General features: G+C 36.1%; 1 protein-coding gene across 1 annotated transcript; it reads right to left on the bottom strand.

Moving 5' to 3' along the window:
* Nucleotides 1-1787: 1787 nt before the first annotated feature.
* On the bottom strand, nucleotides 1788-17404 carry capgb (capping protein (actin filament), gelsolin-like b). Its single transcript, XM_084435096.1, has 9 exons — nucleotides 17040-17404; nucleotides 11484-11677; nucleotides 6360-6514; nucleotides 6042-6203; nucleotides 5493-5642; nucleotides 4625-4711; nucleotides 3588-3720; nucleotides 3060-3151; nucleotides 1788-2309 (listed from the first exon to the last, which is right to left on the bottom strand). Exons 2-9 carry the CDS (start codon nucleotides 11674-11676, stop codon nucleotides 2244-2246), a joined length of 1038 nt encoding a protein of 345 aa, XP_084291222.1. The 5' UTR covers nucleotide 11677; nucleotides 17040-17404; the 3' UTR covers nucleotides 1788-2243.
* Between the last annotated feature and the right edge of the window lie 93 nt (nucleotides 17405-17497).

The following is a 17497-nucleotide window of genomic DNA, read 5'->3' as shown; positions in this document are numbered from 1 at the left end:
TCCTGAATCATATGCATTTCTTGAAAATGTATTTAAATAACTTCTCATTATGGTTGTTTGTTCACATGCATGTATTTATCATCACAACCAAAAATGTAATGGCAATGACATGTCGTTTGAACTTTGTGGGGAAAATTATGATTATTATAACTGCTAAGTATAGCTGTTCGCATGAACTTTATTTCAGTAACACGCTAAAATTTCATAAGAGTTGGATAATCATTTTGTTGAAATGGACATTTTCAATTTTATAATCCATAAACCTTTAAGTCTCTCCTTGTGTTCACCGTGTTTTCCATAAATCGATTGGTGTGATTAAATAAATAATAATCTAATCTATAATCTAATCTAATCTAATAATATTTATTTTATAAAAGTTAGCTGAACAATGTGCAGTTTTGATGGCTGTGTTAATGTAACAACATTGAACTAAAAAATTGTCTAGATGTATTATCGGTTGAAAAGTGTATGTTATATATCATGGGACAATGGACATAATTACTTAGAATTACATTAAAATACATTATTTATGTCTTGTCCTGAATCTGCACAAGTGAAAATACCAGCTGAGTGACTGTTGAATTTGAATTGCAATTCAGTAAATTCCTCTTTCTGTCATTCCATTTACTATTCAACGTTTTGTGGAGTTTCCCTAATTCAATTCAAATTCATTAACTGAAAGGGGATGTGAAGGATTTTTTAATTAATCATAACTAACATTTATTTTTCTTGCAACCTAAATGTGTCCAACACTTTGGCCAAAGTCGGTGTGTGTGTGTGTCTGAATCATGTCCAAATATAAATAAAAGAGGAAATTAAACTAGACACAAGTCTAAATATATAAACTCATGACTTTGAGTAACAAAGTGAGATAATCAAGAAATCAGGGTTTGCTTATACCTAGAAACAGTAGGGTTTGTTGAATTATACATATGATCCAATCATATTTTAGAAAAATTATGTATAATTATGTCACCTTTGCCATGCTCCTGTTCTATAAAAAACGGTTGCATTCTTTTTGCTGGTGGGATTCTCTCTGAAATTGGTCTGAGGTCCTCCAGCCGTGACTAAAGCATATTCTAAGGCATTGTCTGGAGTCTGTCTAGAACTCTAGATAATGCTGTGCAGCAAGTTAGTGGAGCGCTAGAGATTTTATTTCTGTTCATACGGTTCAAGACATTGACCGACTCGATAAGGAGATGCGCTAGAGGATAAATATTATGAAACGTCGATCAGCAGATGTTTAGGGGCGTCGATTAGGAGGCGACCCAGTTAAGTCAGGTGCGTAAGGGGAAAGAATCTACGTATTCTAAAACTGTGACCTTTTCCCAACCCTGCTTATCATGACCTAAATATCACACCCTAATCACAATAATCACACAGCATGATTCAGTTCACAGCAACAGTTCACGTGAAAGTAGGGGAACATTTTCTGAAACCGTGCAAAAAACCATGTCATTCCTCCTCTAATCCAAAATTCTGATTTATAAAGCAATAATAATAAAAATAAACCAATGGGTTCATGGATCAAACTTTATAGTTCTCATTCGAATAAAAAATATCTCTTAACACACCTGCAGGCTACACGTGTATTTAAATTTAGCTTTATAAATTTGGAGTTAGTAAGCTTTTATTTCTCATACAATAACTGCATTTATGAGTTCATGTAAACCACGGTAACATGACCCTTACCTCCCCTTACGTAACATCAGTGTCCTCTTATCTGTCTAAAGGGGAATTCCAGGACATTAGCATGAATGCAAGTCTGAGCAATAATCCCAGAAGTCTTTCCTGTTGCAAATGCATTTTTATTGCCATGCTGCAGTTACATACACAAAATGAGTAAAAAAAAAAAAAGCAACAAGCACAAGAATTTCCACAGAGTTTGTGAAATAGTGCACTGGCTTGAAAAATGTGTACCATTATTCTGTTTTTAAGTAGAAGTGGCATCTGCTCAGCGGTTCGTGGCTATCAAGGCTGCAACATAGATTTGACTTTCTCAATCAAAAAGGTAGTAGTATTATTAGGAAGTATTTAAATTTTGTATTGATCAATATAAACATCTTTTAAAAGACATAAAAATATGGTAACAGACAAATAGCAAAGCCTCTCTCATTCATACGCATGATCTTAAATAATAAAACTGTACATTTGTTTATAATGTAATATCTCTGTGACTTTACAGTATCTTTTGACAACTGGTTGAGTGCAGTTTATTCTTTGATCATGCAGTGAAATGAGGTTTAATTCCAGTTTTGGAAAAACTGTTTAAAGATAACAGTCTCTCTGCCCTGTGGTAAAATCTCCACCTGTAAGACAGAAAAACACTCGATTTTTAGAGGATCTGGCATCTATTCACATGGGTATAAACTCAACAGTTTTTTAGTTCTTTTGAGTAATGCTTCGAAAGGCCGGACCAAACACAATGAATATATTTTATAGTATTTCATAGAATACTTTTGTAGACCAAAAGTGACTTTTTATGGTGCAAGTCCTCCTGAAAAGTTCGTATTAACGAGTTGAGAAGTAGTGCTTACAGCGTCTGGTCCGTTCAAGTCACTTTCGCAAGTTGGCGATGTACCTTTTCTTTATTAACTACACAAGGTTTTTAAACTCTACAAAAGAAACAAAGAATGTACATTAGGTGTGTTTTGCTTTTTAATGTTTTTTATTAATTTATAAAGCCACTGTGAACTTCATCGTTACATATTATATTGTTATATTACAATGCAATTACATTTTGTGCAGGGAATTAGCTTATTTTGTTGTAAATAAAAAAGCCTGACAATGTCACTGCTAAATACCTATAAACATTGTGTTATTCCGCCACGCCCCCAAGAAAATCCAGAGCTTCCCACTCGTATTTACGACTTTGTGATGGCGTTCGTGTGCGTTCAACTCGTAAATACGATCTTTTCGACATGACTTGAACACAGCATTATTCCTGGGTCAATACATTTCTAGTTCTGTTAGGGGTCGGTACTGGTGCATAAATGACAAACTTTGCAAACTTTTAATATTAAAATTTAAAACACAAGAGTAATTCTACAAGTGCAGACCTGTGTTTTCATCTTGGGGTAATTCATTTGCTGGATGAAGTCATCTGCCATTTTCAGAGCAGCACTCTTCTCTTCTGCGTTCGCTCCACTTCCTGAGAATCATAGAAAACATTTCAATTATGAAACCTATGTATGCATGCATGTATACTACCATTCATAGGTTTGGGTCATAGGTCATAGCATCATTACTCCAGTCTTTAGTTTCACACGACCCTTCAGAAATCAATCTAATATACTGATTTGCTGCTCAAGAAACATTTCTTCTCATTACGTTAGTTAAAAATGGTTGTGCTGCTTAATATTTTTGTAGAAACTGTAATCTTTATTTTTTCAGGATTCTTTGATGAATAGAAAGTTCAAAAGAACAGCATTTATTTGAAATAGAATTATTTAGCAACATTATAATTGTCTTCACTGTTGAATGCGTCCTAGCTGAACAAATCTTACTTATTATATACAGAATATAAGTGATTTGTTCATCCAGACACTTATTTTGTTATTGTGACATGCATGTACAATTTTTCTTACCTTTCCAAACAAAGATCTTTCCATTGGCCCCATTGTCCAGGATAAAGCAGTCATCACGTACCAGTAAGTCCTTGGCAAATGGACTTTTCTCTGATACCTTGGTCAACTTCATTGACCCTGTTGCATCTGAAACCTATAAAGAAATGACAATTTCTCCAGATTGAATGCACATGAAACATAAATGATATGTTTGCTGGACCTTTTAGGAATTTTTTAAACAAATGTGCATTGAGCAAATATAGGTATGGATTAGATTCCTCATGGCAAGGATTCATCCGAACATCCACATGTACTGTAGTCTCAAGGGCTGTGTCCGAAATCGCCCTCTTAAATAGGGCACTATTGGAGGGGACAGTCATTTGTAGTGGTGTCCGAAACCATATTGGATGTTATCGAGTGGACTCATTCAATCCCGTAATGCACCGCAATAACGAGTGTACAACCGATGTACACTCAACGGCTAGAGAATACCCATAATGCACTGTGAGGGTCACGCCGAATGAATTCCCACGTCTCGCCAGAAGATCATCCATCCATCCATTTTTCAAACCGTTGGTCCAATGTGGGTACAGCGTAATATCATACAGGTATAAATTTCTTTTTAATTATTAAATTGTTTAATTAAGGTTTATACATAGTTTCAATGACAGAGTTCAAGATAAATCTTTTCATCTTACTACTGGAGCTGCTATTAAACAGCAAGCATACTATGCAAAAGTGGCAGCCCTTCCAGTCCGAATTTGCTCAATCCTTTTCATTCACTTCTTCAAATGGACTATAATAATGGATTAATATAGGGAAACGTGAATGAGGGTATAGGGGGGCGATTTCAAACACAGCTATGGACTTTCTACAGTTTAGATCAGGAGCGCAAAACTCAGTTCCTAGAGGTCCACAGCGTTGCACTTTAGCTTCAACCCTAATTAAACGCATATTAAGGCTTATTTGAAAACTACAATTATGTAGCATCTAGGAGCTCAGTTTTGAACACCTGGTTTAGATTAACACAAGCCTAACACATAACAGAGTTGTGGTACCTTGTAGAGGGAGGCGGAATTTGATGCATCTGCTTGACTGTCTTCCTCTGGAGTGCTTTCTTTCAGCTCTGGCACTGGACCAAGAACCTGTTTATTATAACAGAAGATAGAGAGGATGAGAGAAACACAGTCAGAGCTCATCGGCAAAAAACAGTATTCATAAACATGACATTTAATGTCAAAAATTGTATTTTGCACTGGATAAAGAAAGAATATTTAGTGATCAACCTTTAAAAATATGCATATTATGTTATATGTTATATTATTATAAATGTAAACTGTTAACAAAATAATTAACTGTTTATAATTTATGATCAGTGATTTTAACTGAAATAATGGCAAAATGGTGTTCCGCTGTGTTTTAGAAGAACTAATGATTTTCTGAAAAGTACTTATTCACTGTTTACTTATTTAAAATATGTTAAAAGTATGCTGTTCTTTCAGATTTTTTCATTCTGGCCTTTAATTTGAGAGCAAAAAAAGAAAAGAAATAAGTGCTTTTCTTAAAAAAAAGAAAACAGTTGTTTATGAGCACTATTAATTTACAGCACAACTTTAAGCTAAGCTTTTAAAAACTTGCGGTGTACACTGCTGTCTCCAGATACCAATATTTTAACAATTCAGAACAGATGAATCACTGTCTGGCCTACTGAGATTTCGGTATGGAGATAAAGGTTAGGATCATGATTTTTTGGTTTTACTACAGCACGCCGTGGGTGTATATTAGCATTGTTTGTTGTTGTAGCATTGTGGCATGGGACGTCAGACTTAACTAAAAGGATTAAAGTGAAGTGTAAAGCTAAAGAATCATAAAGGGTGGAGTTGACGCAGAGTAGAAAAATATACGGTATGTATGGCCTGTTGTTACCTGTAGCATTTCCTGTGTCTCCTCTCCCTCATTGATGTTAGTGATCTGGGCTTTGCCGTGTCTCTCTGTATCTCTGATCAGAGTGGCGATCTCCCGCACCTTCTGCTTCTCAAAGATGTTTGCCTGAGATCCTATCCATGACACAATTATCTAGAGAATAAAAAGATTTTATAATAATTATAAAAAATTTATTTCAAATAACTGCTACATTATATTTTGTTGATATGCAGTGTTGTACAATGCAGAGCAGTTTACATTTTATTTGATCAAATAAATGCATTTTTTTACTGTAACTTTTGATCATTTTAATGCATCCTTGCTGAATAAAATAATTTCTTTCAAACGAACGAATGAACGAACAACAAAAAACATACTGAACCCAAACAGAAGTGTATAGAGAGACATACCCAGAGAGCAACATAGTTTCGGCCCAGATCCGGCCCACATCTGGTACGTGTTGATTCCACGTGTACTGGATGTGGGCCGGATCTGGGCCGACACTATATGTTGCTGTCTGGGATAGCAAAAGTCAAACAGACAGGCACAAACCTCGCCCAGGTCGAGTATGAAGCAGTCCCCTTTGTTAAAGCTCTGCCAGCTCAAATCCACTTCCTTGGCTCTGATGTTGCGCTTCCCTTTGATTTGGTATAACCTCTGAATGGGTCCAGATCCAGACTGTGTTCTTCTGAAGCCAGACTCCACACCTCCCTCCTGTACAAACAGAATAGCGTGACTATGCAAGGAACATAAGAACCCTTTAATTGAAATAAAGATGCATCCAGTACTACTGTAACAATCAGTTCATTTAGATATAAACCCTTTTTGTGTACATGTGAGAGAATGTGAACACACACAAACACATCTCACCTTGTAGCTGACTCCTCGAGGGAAGAGGTTCATGAATTCTGGGGACTCATAGCCCTGAACCTGTCTGTGCTGGACTGGATCTCCTCCCAGGAAGTTATCCAGCTGCGTAGCCAACATGGCACAAGCTACCTGCTCGTCACGAGACGATTTCTCTCCTGAAAGGGAGAAAGAGGAAGAGAGAAAATTAGGTTACACTTTATTTTGATGGGCCCTTTAGACAATCTATAAGTAACATTGCAGCTAAATGTCAACTAACTCTCAAAGTATTAGTTGAGTATTAGTAGATTGTTAGGGTTAGTAGAATAAGGTGACGTAGTTACTTATAGTCAGTAGAATGTCTGTTGGTGGACCATTAAAATAAAGTGTAAGCAGATTTTAAGCAGACAGTCTAATAATACTCTACTAATATGAGACATGTAAGTGCAACATCAGCACTTTATTTTACAGTCCTGTTCCTTATTAACATATATACTTAATATAGTAATTGCAATAACTGGGTAATAACTAGGAACTAACCCTGGCCTGAACTTCCCCCTAAACCTAACCTTAAAGGGTTAGTTCACCCAAAAATAAAAATTCTGTCAGTAATTACTCACCCTCATGTTGTTCCAACCGTAAGACTTTAGTTCATTTAAACTTAAGGTTGAGCCACTGTAGTCACTTGGACTATTTCAGCGATGTTTTGACTAACTTTTCTGGACTGGCAGAATGAAATTGCCTTGAAGCCTATGAAGGAGTCAGACAGCTCTCAGATTGCATCAAAAATATCTTCATCTGTGTTCCGAAGATGAGCGAAAGTCTGACGGGGTTGGAACAACATGAGGGTGAGTAATTACTGACAGAATCTTCATTTTTGGGTGAACTAGCCCTTTAACCCATGTAGTTACCTTATATTCCCAGGTACTTTTTAGGCAAGTAGACGAAAGTGCACGTACTGTAAAATAAAGTGCAACGGAATGACTAAAGGGGGTCATAAAAATTTTATTGAAAATGAATTGTAACACTTTACAGTAAGGTTCATTAGTTAACATTAGTTAATGCATTATTAGTACTAACTATGAATTATACATTTGTTACTGTATTTGTTAATCTTTGTTAATGTTAGTTAACAAAAATACTTTTTTGTTCATTGTTTGTTCATGTTAGTTCACAGTGCATTAACTGATGTTAACAATATTTTAATAAAGTATTAGTAAATGTTGAAATTAACATTAACAAAGATTAATAAATGCTGTATAAGTGCAGTTCATTATTAGTTCATGCTTATTAATGTAGTTAACTAATGTTAACTAATGAACTTTATTGTATAGTCAGTGTTACCAAATTAATATATACTGGATAATCGGTAACACTTTACAATAAGGTCTTATTTGTTAACATTAATGAATGCATTTGTTAGTGCATGAAGTAACTATGAGCACTGAGCTGTATATTATTAACCCGTTAACATCAGTTGATAAAATACAATTGTTCATTGTCTGTTCATGTTAGTTCAAAGTGCATTAACTAATGTTAACAAAAATTACTTTTGACTATTTTGAAATTAACATTAGCTCAGATTAACAATTGCTGTAGAAGTATTGTTTATTGTTAGTTCATGTTAACTAAACTTATGTTAGCAAATGAAACCTTATTGTAAAGTGTTACCCAATCATTTAAAAGTATGGAATCCACTCACATAATTCACTTTACAAACTTCCTCTCTTACATGCAGCCAATAAAAAGGTCAGCAAATGCAAATAAGAGAAAGCAATTAGGAAGAACGTTCTTTCAACAAACACTGTGTGTGTGTGCAATTTTACACAATTCTGTCCTGTGTGATACGCCACCAACACAGCCACTTCCTCTGAACCCCTGAGCAACCGTTTTCTGTGCTGAAACTGTTTGACTTAAATGGAAGGCCATTTGTGGTAGGGCTTGGGTGAATGATCAAAATGTATTTAAAAGTTATTAGTTTTTCTTTCTACAATGACAAAAAATAATTAAGATAAAATGATTCTTGCGCTGAATTTCGTTTAGCAATGATGATATGACATACATAGCAATTTATTATATATAGCAATGAAATATGTTTATTTTTGAGGTTCAAGGAAATATGCTGTTGAAAAGACTTTTCAGGTTCAATAAATGCATGATGTTTCCAAAATTGAAAAGTGCATATATTATTATTTATTACTTTTTTATATTTAAGATTCAAGGAAATATGCGGTTAAAAGGCTCAATAAATGCAATAAATAAATAAAGCATGATGTTTTCAAAGTCAATGAGTAATTGTAAAACAATCGTCATCTCAATCATGACCAGAATAATCATGATTTTCTGGTATGTAGACGTGTAGAACACGGAGGTATTGTCTCTGCGATAGAAGGTTCATTATGAATGAATGATATGGTTGGGTTAGGAACTGAGACCAGGGATTCTGAGTAATGAAGAGATGGATTGAGGGTGTTTATGGATAAGGGATGGTTAATGAGAAGGCATGAGAGAAGATGGCTCATCATGCTGACAACCTGCTTAGTGTTACCTAAAGCACCGGATACACCATAAGACAATAGACCTAACTGAAGTCCTGTCACAGGCCTGCTGAAACATTAATGACCAATGAAAACACACGCCCATGCCTTTTTCCTTTGGGAGTCTTCCCTCTTCACCCCTCTCTCCTGTCTAACAGCCGTTCTATCCCAACTTTCTGTGCACTCACTCAGACTGGGTCAGGTCCACTCGACTGTGTGATCATGCGTATCGTTTATCTCAACAGGCTATTGTCTCAATCTTTCAGACCCCATACCACCACAATAATCATGACTGACTGACCCTGACCCTGGCTTCACTTCTAGTTATGTATATCCTCATGCCATCTGCAATGTTGTTCTATGGAACATAACATTTTTTTAAGAATCTTTGTGCATCTTTTTTCCCCATAAAACAACCATAGCGACCATGTCTTTAACACCTGCAAAATAAAAAATAAATCAAAATAATAATAACATTTTTTATTTAAATGAATAAAAAAGTGGTATAAAAACATTTAAGACTTTTTGTGCATCGTTTTTCCATTTAAAAAAAAAACAGTTCATGGTGACCATGTCTGTCCAGCTTCAAAAGTAACAAAGAAATAAACTTGGGGTCTTTTTTTAATTGTAGTATTGTAAGTAAATAATGACAATTTACTTTAGTCATTAGTATGATGGTGAATTTAGTGAATTAAAGGAGGGGATTCTGGCAAGATGGGCGTTTTAATAAAACTTGGGCTTTCTATGCATGAGAAAAGCAAAAATATTGGTTTCACTTTATTTTAATGGTCCTTTAAACACATTATGTTGACTATCAATAAGGTTGCAGCTACATGTCTACTAACTTTCATTAGAGTGTTAGTAGAGTACTAGTAGACTGGCAGGGTTGGGGTTAGAATAAGTAGACGTAGTTGCAAAGTTACTTATAGTCAGTAGAATGTCTGTTGGAGGATCATCACAATAAAGAGTTAGCAGATATTAAGCATACAGTCTACTAATGCTCTAATGAGAGTTAGCTGACATGTAGTTGCAAAGTTAGGGGAGACCGGGGACAGTTGCAACAGGGGATGATTGCAACATGATGACACTCATACTGCACATGCACCCTCCCCCCACCAAGAAGACATATTCAACATCTGCTGCTGCATTTATTGAACAAAACTTGAAAACAAAATTTTTTTCATGAGATGTATTTTTGTCATCCTGTCCTGACATTTTGTATGAATGAATCAAAACTTACTTAGTTTGAATTATTGTTTTGTTGACTTCTAAGTGACATGGTTAGCATGTGTCAAAGTCAGTGTGTCTAGCAGGCATATGATGTTCTGTCATGGCTGATAGGGTTGGGGACAGTTGCAACAAGTTATAAATTGCATGTTTAATAAAAGTTTGTTGCATTGCAAATTGTTCAATTCATCCTGACACTGAAATATGAAGAGATTGAATAGCATCTGTAACACCTGCACACTGAATCTATGTAGGCATATGTTCTACACATAAACCAACAAAACTCAATAACTGTTATTTGATAAATATGACTAAATAAATAAATTGAGACACAAATTTAAAGTTAATTAGTGAAATTTAAGGCTAATTGAGACACAAAGTTAAAGTTAATTAGTGAAATTTAAGGTATTTTTAACGTGTTGCAACCGTCCCCTGGGTTGGGGTCAGTTGCAACATCTGGCTTCTTCCATTCAAATAAATACTGTGAACGATATGTCATGTGTAATCATCTTTAAATGGTATCGGTAATTAGCAGACAGATTTAAGTTTAATATATCCAAATTTGGTTGGTCTAGTCCAAATAGTCTCTGAGTAACTGAGAGAAATGCAAAAAGTGTTGCAACCGTCCCCGGTCTCCCTACCATCAAAATAAATATTTTTGAAATCGGTTCTCATGATTAGAGAAACCAGAGAAAGAAGGCTGTGGTGTTCCCTTTTTAACAAAAACTTCAACTTTTGATGGTTTTTCTTTTATACAAGCTCTTAAGATGATTCATGATGTCTCAAGGCATTTAACGATTATCTTACGGCAAATCCACAGTGACGGATGGGTGAATAAAGTTTATTATGAATTGGCAGTCGACGAGTCCACCTTTTTCAAACCTGGGAGCTAAAGGTTCGAATCCCACTTGGAGTGTGTTGAGTAGGACAGGTCACATTTGGTGCCGTGACCCGGATGGGCGTGAGGTTTGGGGGGTGAGTTTAATAAACGTAGCCCAGTAAGAGCTGTGCCTGTAAACCTCACTCCCCTGGCCTCAAGAGGCGTGCTGACACTAGCGGCCATTGTTTCTAACGTTCCTTATTAGCGAGCCCGCCTCCCATGCTGGAGACACCGGTTCGAATCCCGCTCTGAACAGGTCGGATACACATATACTACTGACATTGCAACTGTTGATGCATTCTAATGTGTTTTCAGGCCACATGTTCTGTCCCTTTAAAACCATCATTAAAAGAAAATACAGAACCCTACTTGCCATATGATGTTAATAATAAAAGTATGAAATGATGTCATCAAATACTAAATTGTGTATCCCGTGTATTTCAGACTGCATAGCTGAAAGCGACAAAATTAACCAATGGAGAAAATCAGCAGCTATCATCTCACCAATCCACATGTGGAGGTCTGCACCCTGGTCACCCCGGTTATCCAGCACAAGGTAGGAGTCACCATTGAAGAAAGCCCCCACCTCAGCTTTATCCAGAGGAACAGCCTTCATCTTCTCCACTCGCCAACATCTCAGTCCCGGCTGCCTAATCTCGTCCCCAAACTGCCCTGGAGCGGCCTGAAATCGGAGCATTCTGCAGAGACAGAACAAATTGTCAAGAGAGGACTGGATCAAAAAATGAAGGACTACGGGCAGCAGCAGACATCTGATTTATGGATTAATAAAAAGATTCATTCTTTGTCCTGAACTATGTTTTGGAAGCTGTAATTGCCTGTGACTTGAGGTCAGTGTTTACCAGGCCTGTTCCTGGAGAATTCCAGTGTTAAATATCCTAATGAGTTGATGAGATGAATCAGGAACAAGGTTAGGAAACACAGGGTGCTTCTCAATTTGAAGGCTGCGTCCATAATGCTGCATATCTAGGCTGTCACATCATCAAGCTCTGTCGAAGTTCAAAAGATCAGCATTTAATTGATATGGAATGGTTTTGAAAAAGTCTTTACTCTCACTTTACCTTACTGAACAAAAGTATATATAAAAAAAAATATCGTACTGACCCCAAACTTTTGAACGGTAGTGTACTGTATATTTAGGTACAGAAAGTGTATCTTTTAATTTAAAAAGAGAAGAAAAGATTTCATATTACATGTTTCTTTAACAGGAAATATTTATTTTCACAAGTTGATGAACTGTTATTCTTTTGTCGCAGTTTTTCCATCACCTAACTTAAATGTTTTTTGCACAACATTTTGCACAAAAAAAAGAGAAAACCCAAAACCTAGCAGCATGCTTCATAATAAAACCCTACTAGTCATTTGGCTTTTGGCCCGATGGGTACTCTATTGTAGCTCTGCTCCTCTCACTAATTTGCCAAGAGAGCTATCAGTTAAAGACTGCTGTTATCTGATTGGTTCTCTGACCTGTCAGTAACCTGACTGCCAAAACACATGGTTTGGATTCTGGAAATCTGTTTGTTTGGACACTACAGACAGTGTCAGTGTGTTGGAGGCTCACATAAAAACATATGTAGATTCCAGCACACTACTGCCAATAAAACACTCAAGACAATAAAGATATGTTAGCCTGGGGATGAGTTTTGGTTCTATTATTCTTAATAAAGCTGACATAAGCCATATGAAAATGAACTGAAGTATACAGGCTAAAAGAGAGCTGTGTTTTTCTTACTTGTCAATAATGAATGTGAACTGTTAAGTCTTCCAAGCATCTTTTCTTATCAAATGTTTTAATTCGAATGGAAACCTGACTAAATCAATTATTGGTAATATAAGATAGGATATCATCTTTGACAAGCACATAAACATTGGCGCTGCAAATAAACTGGCATGGTAAAAATAAATCAATCAGTCTAATTAGGCTCTTCTTGTAATGGTCTGACACTGAGAGGAGCTCTGCATTACTTCACTCTCATTTAAAGAGGCCTCTTATGTCACTCCAAGACATGCCATACAGAGAGTCAGACACGTCCAGTTTCACAACACCAAAGAATGCATCCTATTTGCTCACATAGTTACTGTTGTGAACACATATGAAACAGCGACAAAGGGTAAATTGCACTGCTGGCTGCTCCTCCCTCTTTATCGGTTCCTTCAGTCCATATATTCTGTTTAGTCACAGTTGGACATGACGCCTCAGGGAACAACCCCTAATAAATACTATGATTCATTTGTAGCTATTCCAAGTTCACTTTATGATACAAATTTATAATCGGTTTTAAAAATGTATGACAGGCTAAATTTAAATTCCACTTGTTAGTAATTGTAATTTTGAGAGAAGATATAAGATGTAGCTACTGCAATGTGTAGTAAAAACAGTTATTAAGAAAAGAAGCGAGATAGACAGTTTCAGTCATAAAACCTCTTCAGAATGAGTAGAGATTTTATTTAACCTGGTCCTGTTACAGCTAAACATTAAAGTCCCCATGAAATCAAAATTAGCAGTATTTTCTTTGCACTAAATGTAAGTAGGCCTAGTATTTATTTATACCCGTTAAACACTTTATTCCCTCAATTACCGGATTGGTCGCATCAAAAGCTGACGTTACCCGCCTCCACGCCACTGATTCTGTTGTCAACAGGATTTCTTTTGTCATTTTGTTTGGCTCAATCAGATAATGGTGGGCGGAGTTTGTGTAAATTTCCAACAAGGTGGGCTCTTAATTTTTTTCATGGAATATTGCAGTATTTATTATAAATTATTAACCATACAATTTTTTTTTTTTTCATGTGTTCTCGTAATCTTTTATCAAAATAACTTCCCCTCACTCTTGCAAAATCTTTTTTCTTTTCTCTTCTCTAATGATGTGTTTACTTGCACGAGGCGTGGGGCAACCTGTCACTCACATGACATGACAGCAATAGCAAACCACAATGATCCGATCATTTCCAGAGGGACAAAATCAAGTCCCAACCTACTTTTTTTTCTTTTTCAAGAAGCTGTTTGGGTCGGATATAAGTCACAATAGGGAAAAGACTATCTCAACTTCAGTTTCATGCTGACTAAGCAATTCATCTGACAAAAGTCATGAACAAGCAATGGCCTCAGTGTTCACAATGCTCCACCTCATCGAGGAATTTAACACCTCACCCTCACACTAAAGCGTGGTGTAAAACAGCAATTCATTCTGTTTTATCGAGGAAGCTGATGTGAAAGTGTCTCAGCTTAAGCAAAAAATGACCGTTAGCGTGTAAGAAATGCCCAACTACAGTGACATAGAACCACAGGGCAAAGAACAAGCAAGCTGGCACAATCTGTTTCCTGTGATGATTTGCAAGTTTCTGCAAGTTCTTTGAGAATGTAGGGAAAACATGGACCCAATATACTTATGTGATATAACTGGATGTAACAGGCATTCATTCACAAAATCCCAGATGGTCTAATGATCTCTTTCCATATGCATTACCATTAAACATAACCACAATAATATAAATATATATATATACTATAAAAAAAAAGATATATTTTTAATGGTGAAGTGTGTAACTGTGATTTTAGCGTCACCAAGCAGAATTTCAAAAAGAATGCGTTTGAAATTGCATACTGTCACCCTGCATATGAATGATCTTAGTAGGCGAAACAGTACATGTAGAGTAGTATGTCTGAATTTACAGTATTCATAAAACATAACATGGCAATGACAACATGGCAGATGTAGTAAGTCAGGATTTCATTAATACTACACAAATTCATACTATATTGAAGATACTTTTAAACGGTCCCAAAGACCTACTCAGTATGTCATTTCAGATGTAGCTTAAGAGTAGGCATCACATTTTAAGACCCTAATTTGCAACTGTAAAAAATTATGTTCTATAAAAGTATGTATGAACGCAGTCCGAAAATACGACAGCCATGTGCACTGTTCTACGTATCTACGACATCAATTGCATCACTTCCCTGCCATTCAAAGTTGTACATTACATGCGCAGTTCGCCCTGGTATTTTTCACCTATGAATACTACTAATTCAGGCATACTAATGTCACAAACTACTTTTCATGTACTATATTAGAGAAGAAGGCATAATCAAATGTGGGGATTGTTTTCAGACATGTTTCCTGAACACTCCCCCCATCTGCCATTGGCCAACCAGACAATAGTCCCGCCCCCTCTGCCACACCATTGGCAGTTACTTCACTACTCCAACACTGCCATTCATAAATCCTATGGCCTCATGGGATAGTAAAGCGTGCATGGCATGCACACTTCAGAATCTCATCAGAAGTAGATCATCGGTGTACTTTTTGCCTACTCTTTTGAGTAGGCTACTCTGAATTCAGACATACTTCTTTTGTCACATACTGTTTTTTGCTGACTAGCCTATAGTAGAAAATTATGTGATTTCGGATGCCTTTATCTAAATAAATCATCCCTACGTGTGGTTTACTTATAGTTGAAAATAAAAATATATATTTATATATATAAAATACAGCCTATTTTATACATAAAATGTATTCAAAATATGTTGATTTGAGCATTTTAGCATGACAAAATACAGAACTTTCCGTTTTAAACAGTGATCACACATGTACTGACTCAAGATTGTCATTGCTCTGAAAACAATAGTAGGCTGGGCTATCTATTACAGAATATCATCAAATATGACAAACATACAGGTACATCATCGCAGGATAGTGGATGCGACTAATGTGAAGACAGTAGAAGCTAATAGCCTCCCTTAAGTAAAGAGTGTGATGAGCACTCAAAGCTAAGAAACGCTAGTCCACTTAACTGTAAAACCCCTTCGGCCTGCTCCGGCATGCTTTCCGAGTCCGGCTCCATTCTGCCTTTTCCAGTGTGTGTGTGTGAGTGTGAGAGTTCACCTGGCCTGGTTAGCTTATATGTGTCCAGTAACTGGACACGGGGGAATAATCCGAGCGGCCCTGCCGAAGACGCCCCACACCGAGAAGAGTCGGGTTGCCTGACAAACGCTAAACACTAGCGTGATAATCGCCATCCATCTTTCCTCCACTCATCAGAAGGAGTTGATGGAGGAAACACGGTAAAACATGGTTTTGGTTTCTAAGACAAAAAGTTACGGTGTCCAGAAAGAGGTGGATGTAATTATCTTTCATTAATTTGGACTCCTTTTTTTGGTTTAAATCTGATACTTTTAGTAACAAGTTAGATATAGCTAACAAGGAGCTTGGGCTAGTGGCTTATAAATTATAATACGCAAATTACCTGTCAATGTAGACAAACTTTATGGTCAGAAACTATGAACTAGATGTAAGCAAAACCATAAGTCAAAACAGTTATTGATATATGTAATAATTTTTAATAAACTGTAGGCTAGGCGCTTGGCTGGCATAATAAATTACAAAAATCGAAATGATCTTGTAGCATAAATTATCACAGTGTCATAATAAATTAAAAAGAGAAGTGAGATGGAAAGAACTGATGAAGAGGTTGATAAGTCACACTGATATGTGATATAGCATATATAGGCTATCTCATATAAGGAGACAAGTAGATCGATGCGAACTAGATCGAACAGATAAATTGCAAGACAAAGCCATACAAATATTTTATATGAATTCTCAGATAGAACTGCAATGAAGTTCGACAAAATGAGTATCACTCAATGGAAGGATTGTATACAAAAAATGACAAGCTCTTTCTGTTCTGCATTTCATTTCATTTGGGAAGCTCAGGTTCTCTATTTAAATTTTTTTAATAATAAATAAAAATTCAAGATCAAGTCAAAATCAGAATGTGCAAAATATATATATTTTTAACTAACTTTTGAATTTAAAATGAGTAGGCTACTTTAAGAAATAAGCTAGATGTGAAACTAAGGTGTGGCATTTTCTCTCCTACCTAAAATTCACTCTGCTTTAAGTTACTTTTCTTTAAAAATGAATGAATTTGGCATAACAGGAAATCAGCTGTACAGAGGGCTGGTTTTGAGGGTTATGCATGTATAATTCGTGAATTTCTGAGCATTTTTAGAGATTTTTAGAGATTTTCAGTGCTTACCTTGCTGTTGTTGCTGAAGTTAGAGGACCCTGCAGAGTTTTTAGAAAGAAAGGAAGAGAATTTGTAGAGGAGAGACTGTGTACAAAGTCACTTCCTGCATTCTGGCCCAGCCCTTTGAAATACACCCCCACATAAACAAACAGATGTCAAAAAATAAAAAAGGACAAGAGCACACGAGAGTGAAATTCACAGATTTGTTAAAAGTTAAACAAATGATTTGCCTGTTTTGAATAAATTTGACTACAGGAAACCCCTCATGGACTACGGACTAAAAAGAGAAGAAAATATCAAAAAATAATGTTTAGCCAGCTCAGAGGGGTTTCTGTTTCTCCTGTTACATATACAAGTCACACCCAGTCAGTAACAAAGCATTCATAAATTATGTCAGGGCTTGCCTATGGACACAAAACAAATTAATATAATAAAGTAGATATACAGGCTTTCCAGGTTCAAGGCTT

The sequence above is a fragment of the Rutilus rutilus genome (assembly GCF_951802725.1).
Source record: "Rutilus rutilus genome assembly, chromosome: 16".
Classification (NCBI taxonomy): Eukaryota; Metazoa; Chordata; class Actinopteri; order Cypriniformes; family Leuciscidae; genus Rutilus; species Rutilus rutilus.
The sequence above is the reverse complement of the archived record's forward strand: the minus strand, read 5'-3'. Positions and strand labels throughout refer to the sequence as shown.

What these genes read in the sequence shown, in the direction of transcription:
- capgb (XM_084435096.1), bottom strand. Translation starts at nt 11,676, where the DNA reads ATGCTCCGATTTCAGGCCGCTCCAGGGCAGTTTGGGGACGAGATTAGG. An exon ending in AGACACAGGAAATGCTACAG is followed by an intron (nt 4,712 to 5,492) that starts GTAACAACAGGC and finishes TATAATAAACAG; the next exon opens with GTTCTTGGTCCAGTGCCAGA. An exon ending in ATTCCGCCTCCCTCTACAAG is followed by an intron (nt 3,721 to 4,624) that starts GTACCACAACTC and finishes ATTTCTTTATAG; the next exon opens with GTTTCAGATGCAACAGGGTC.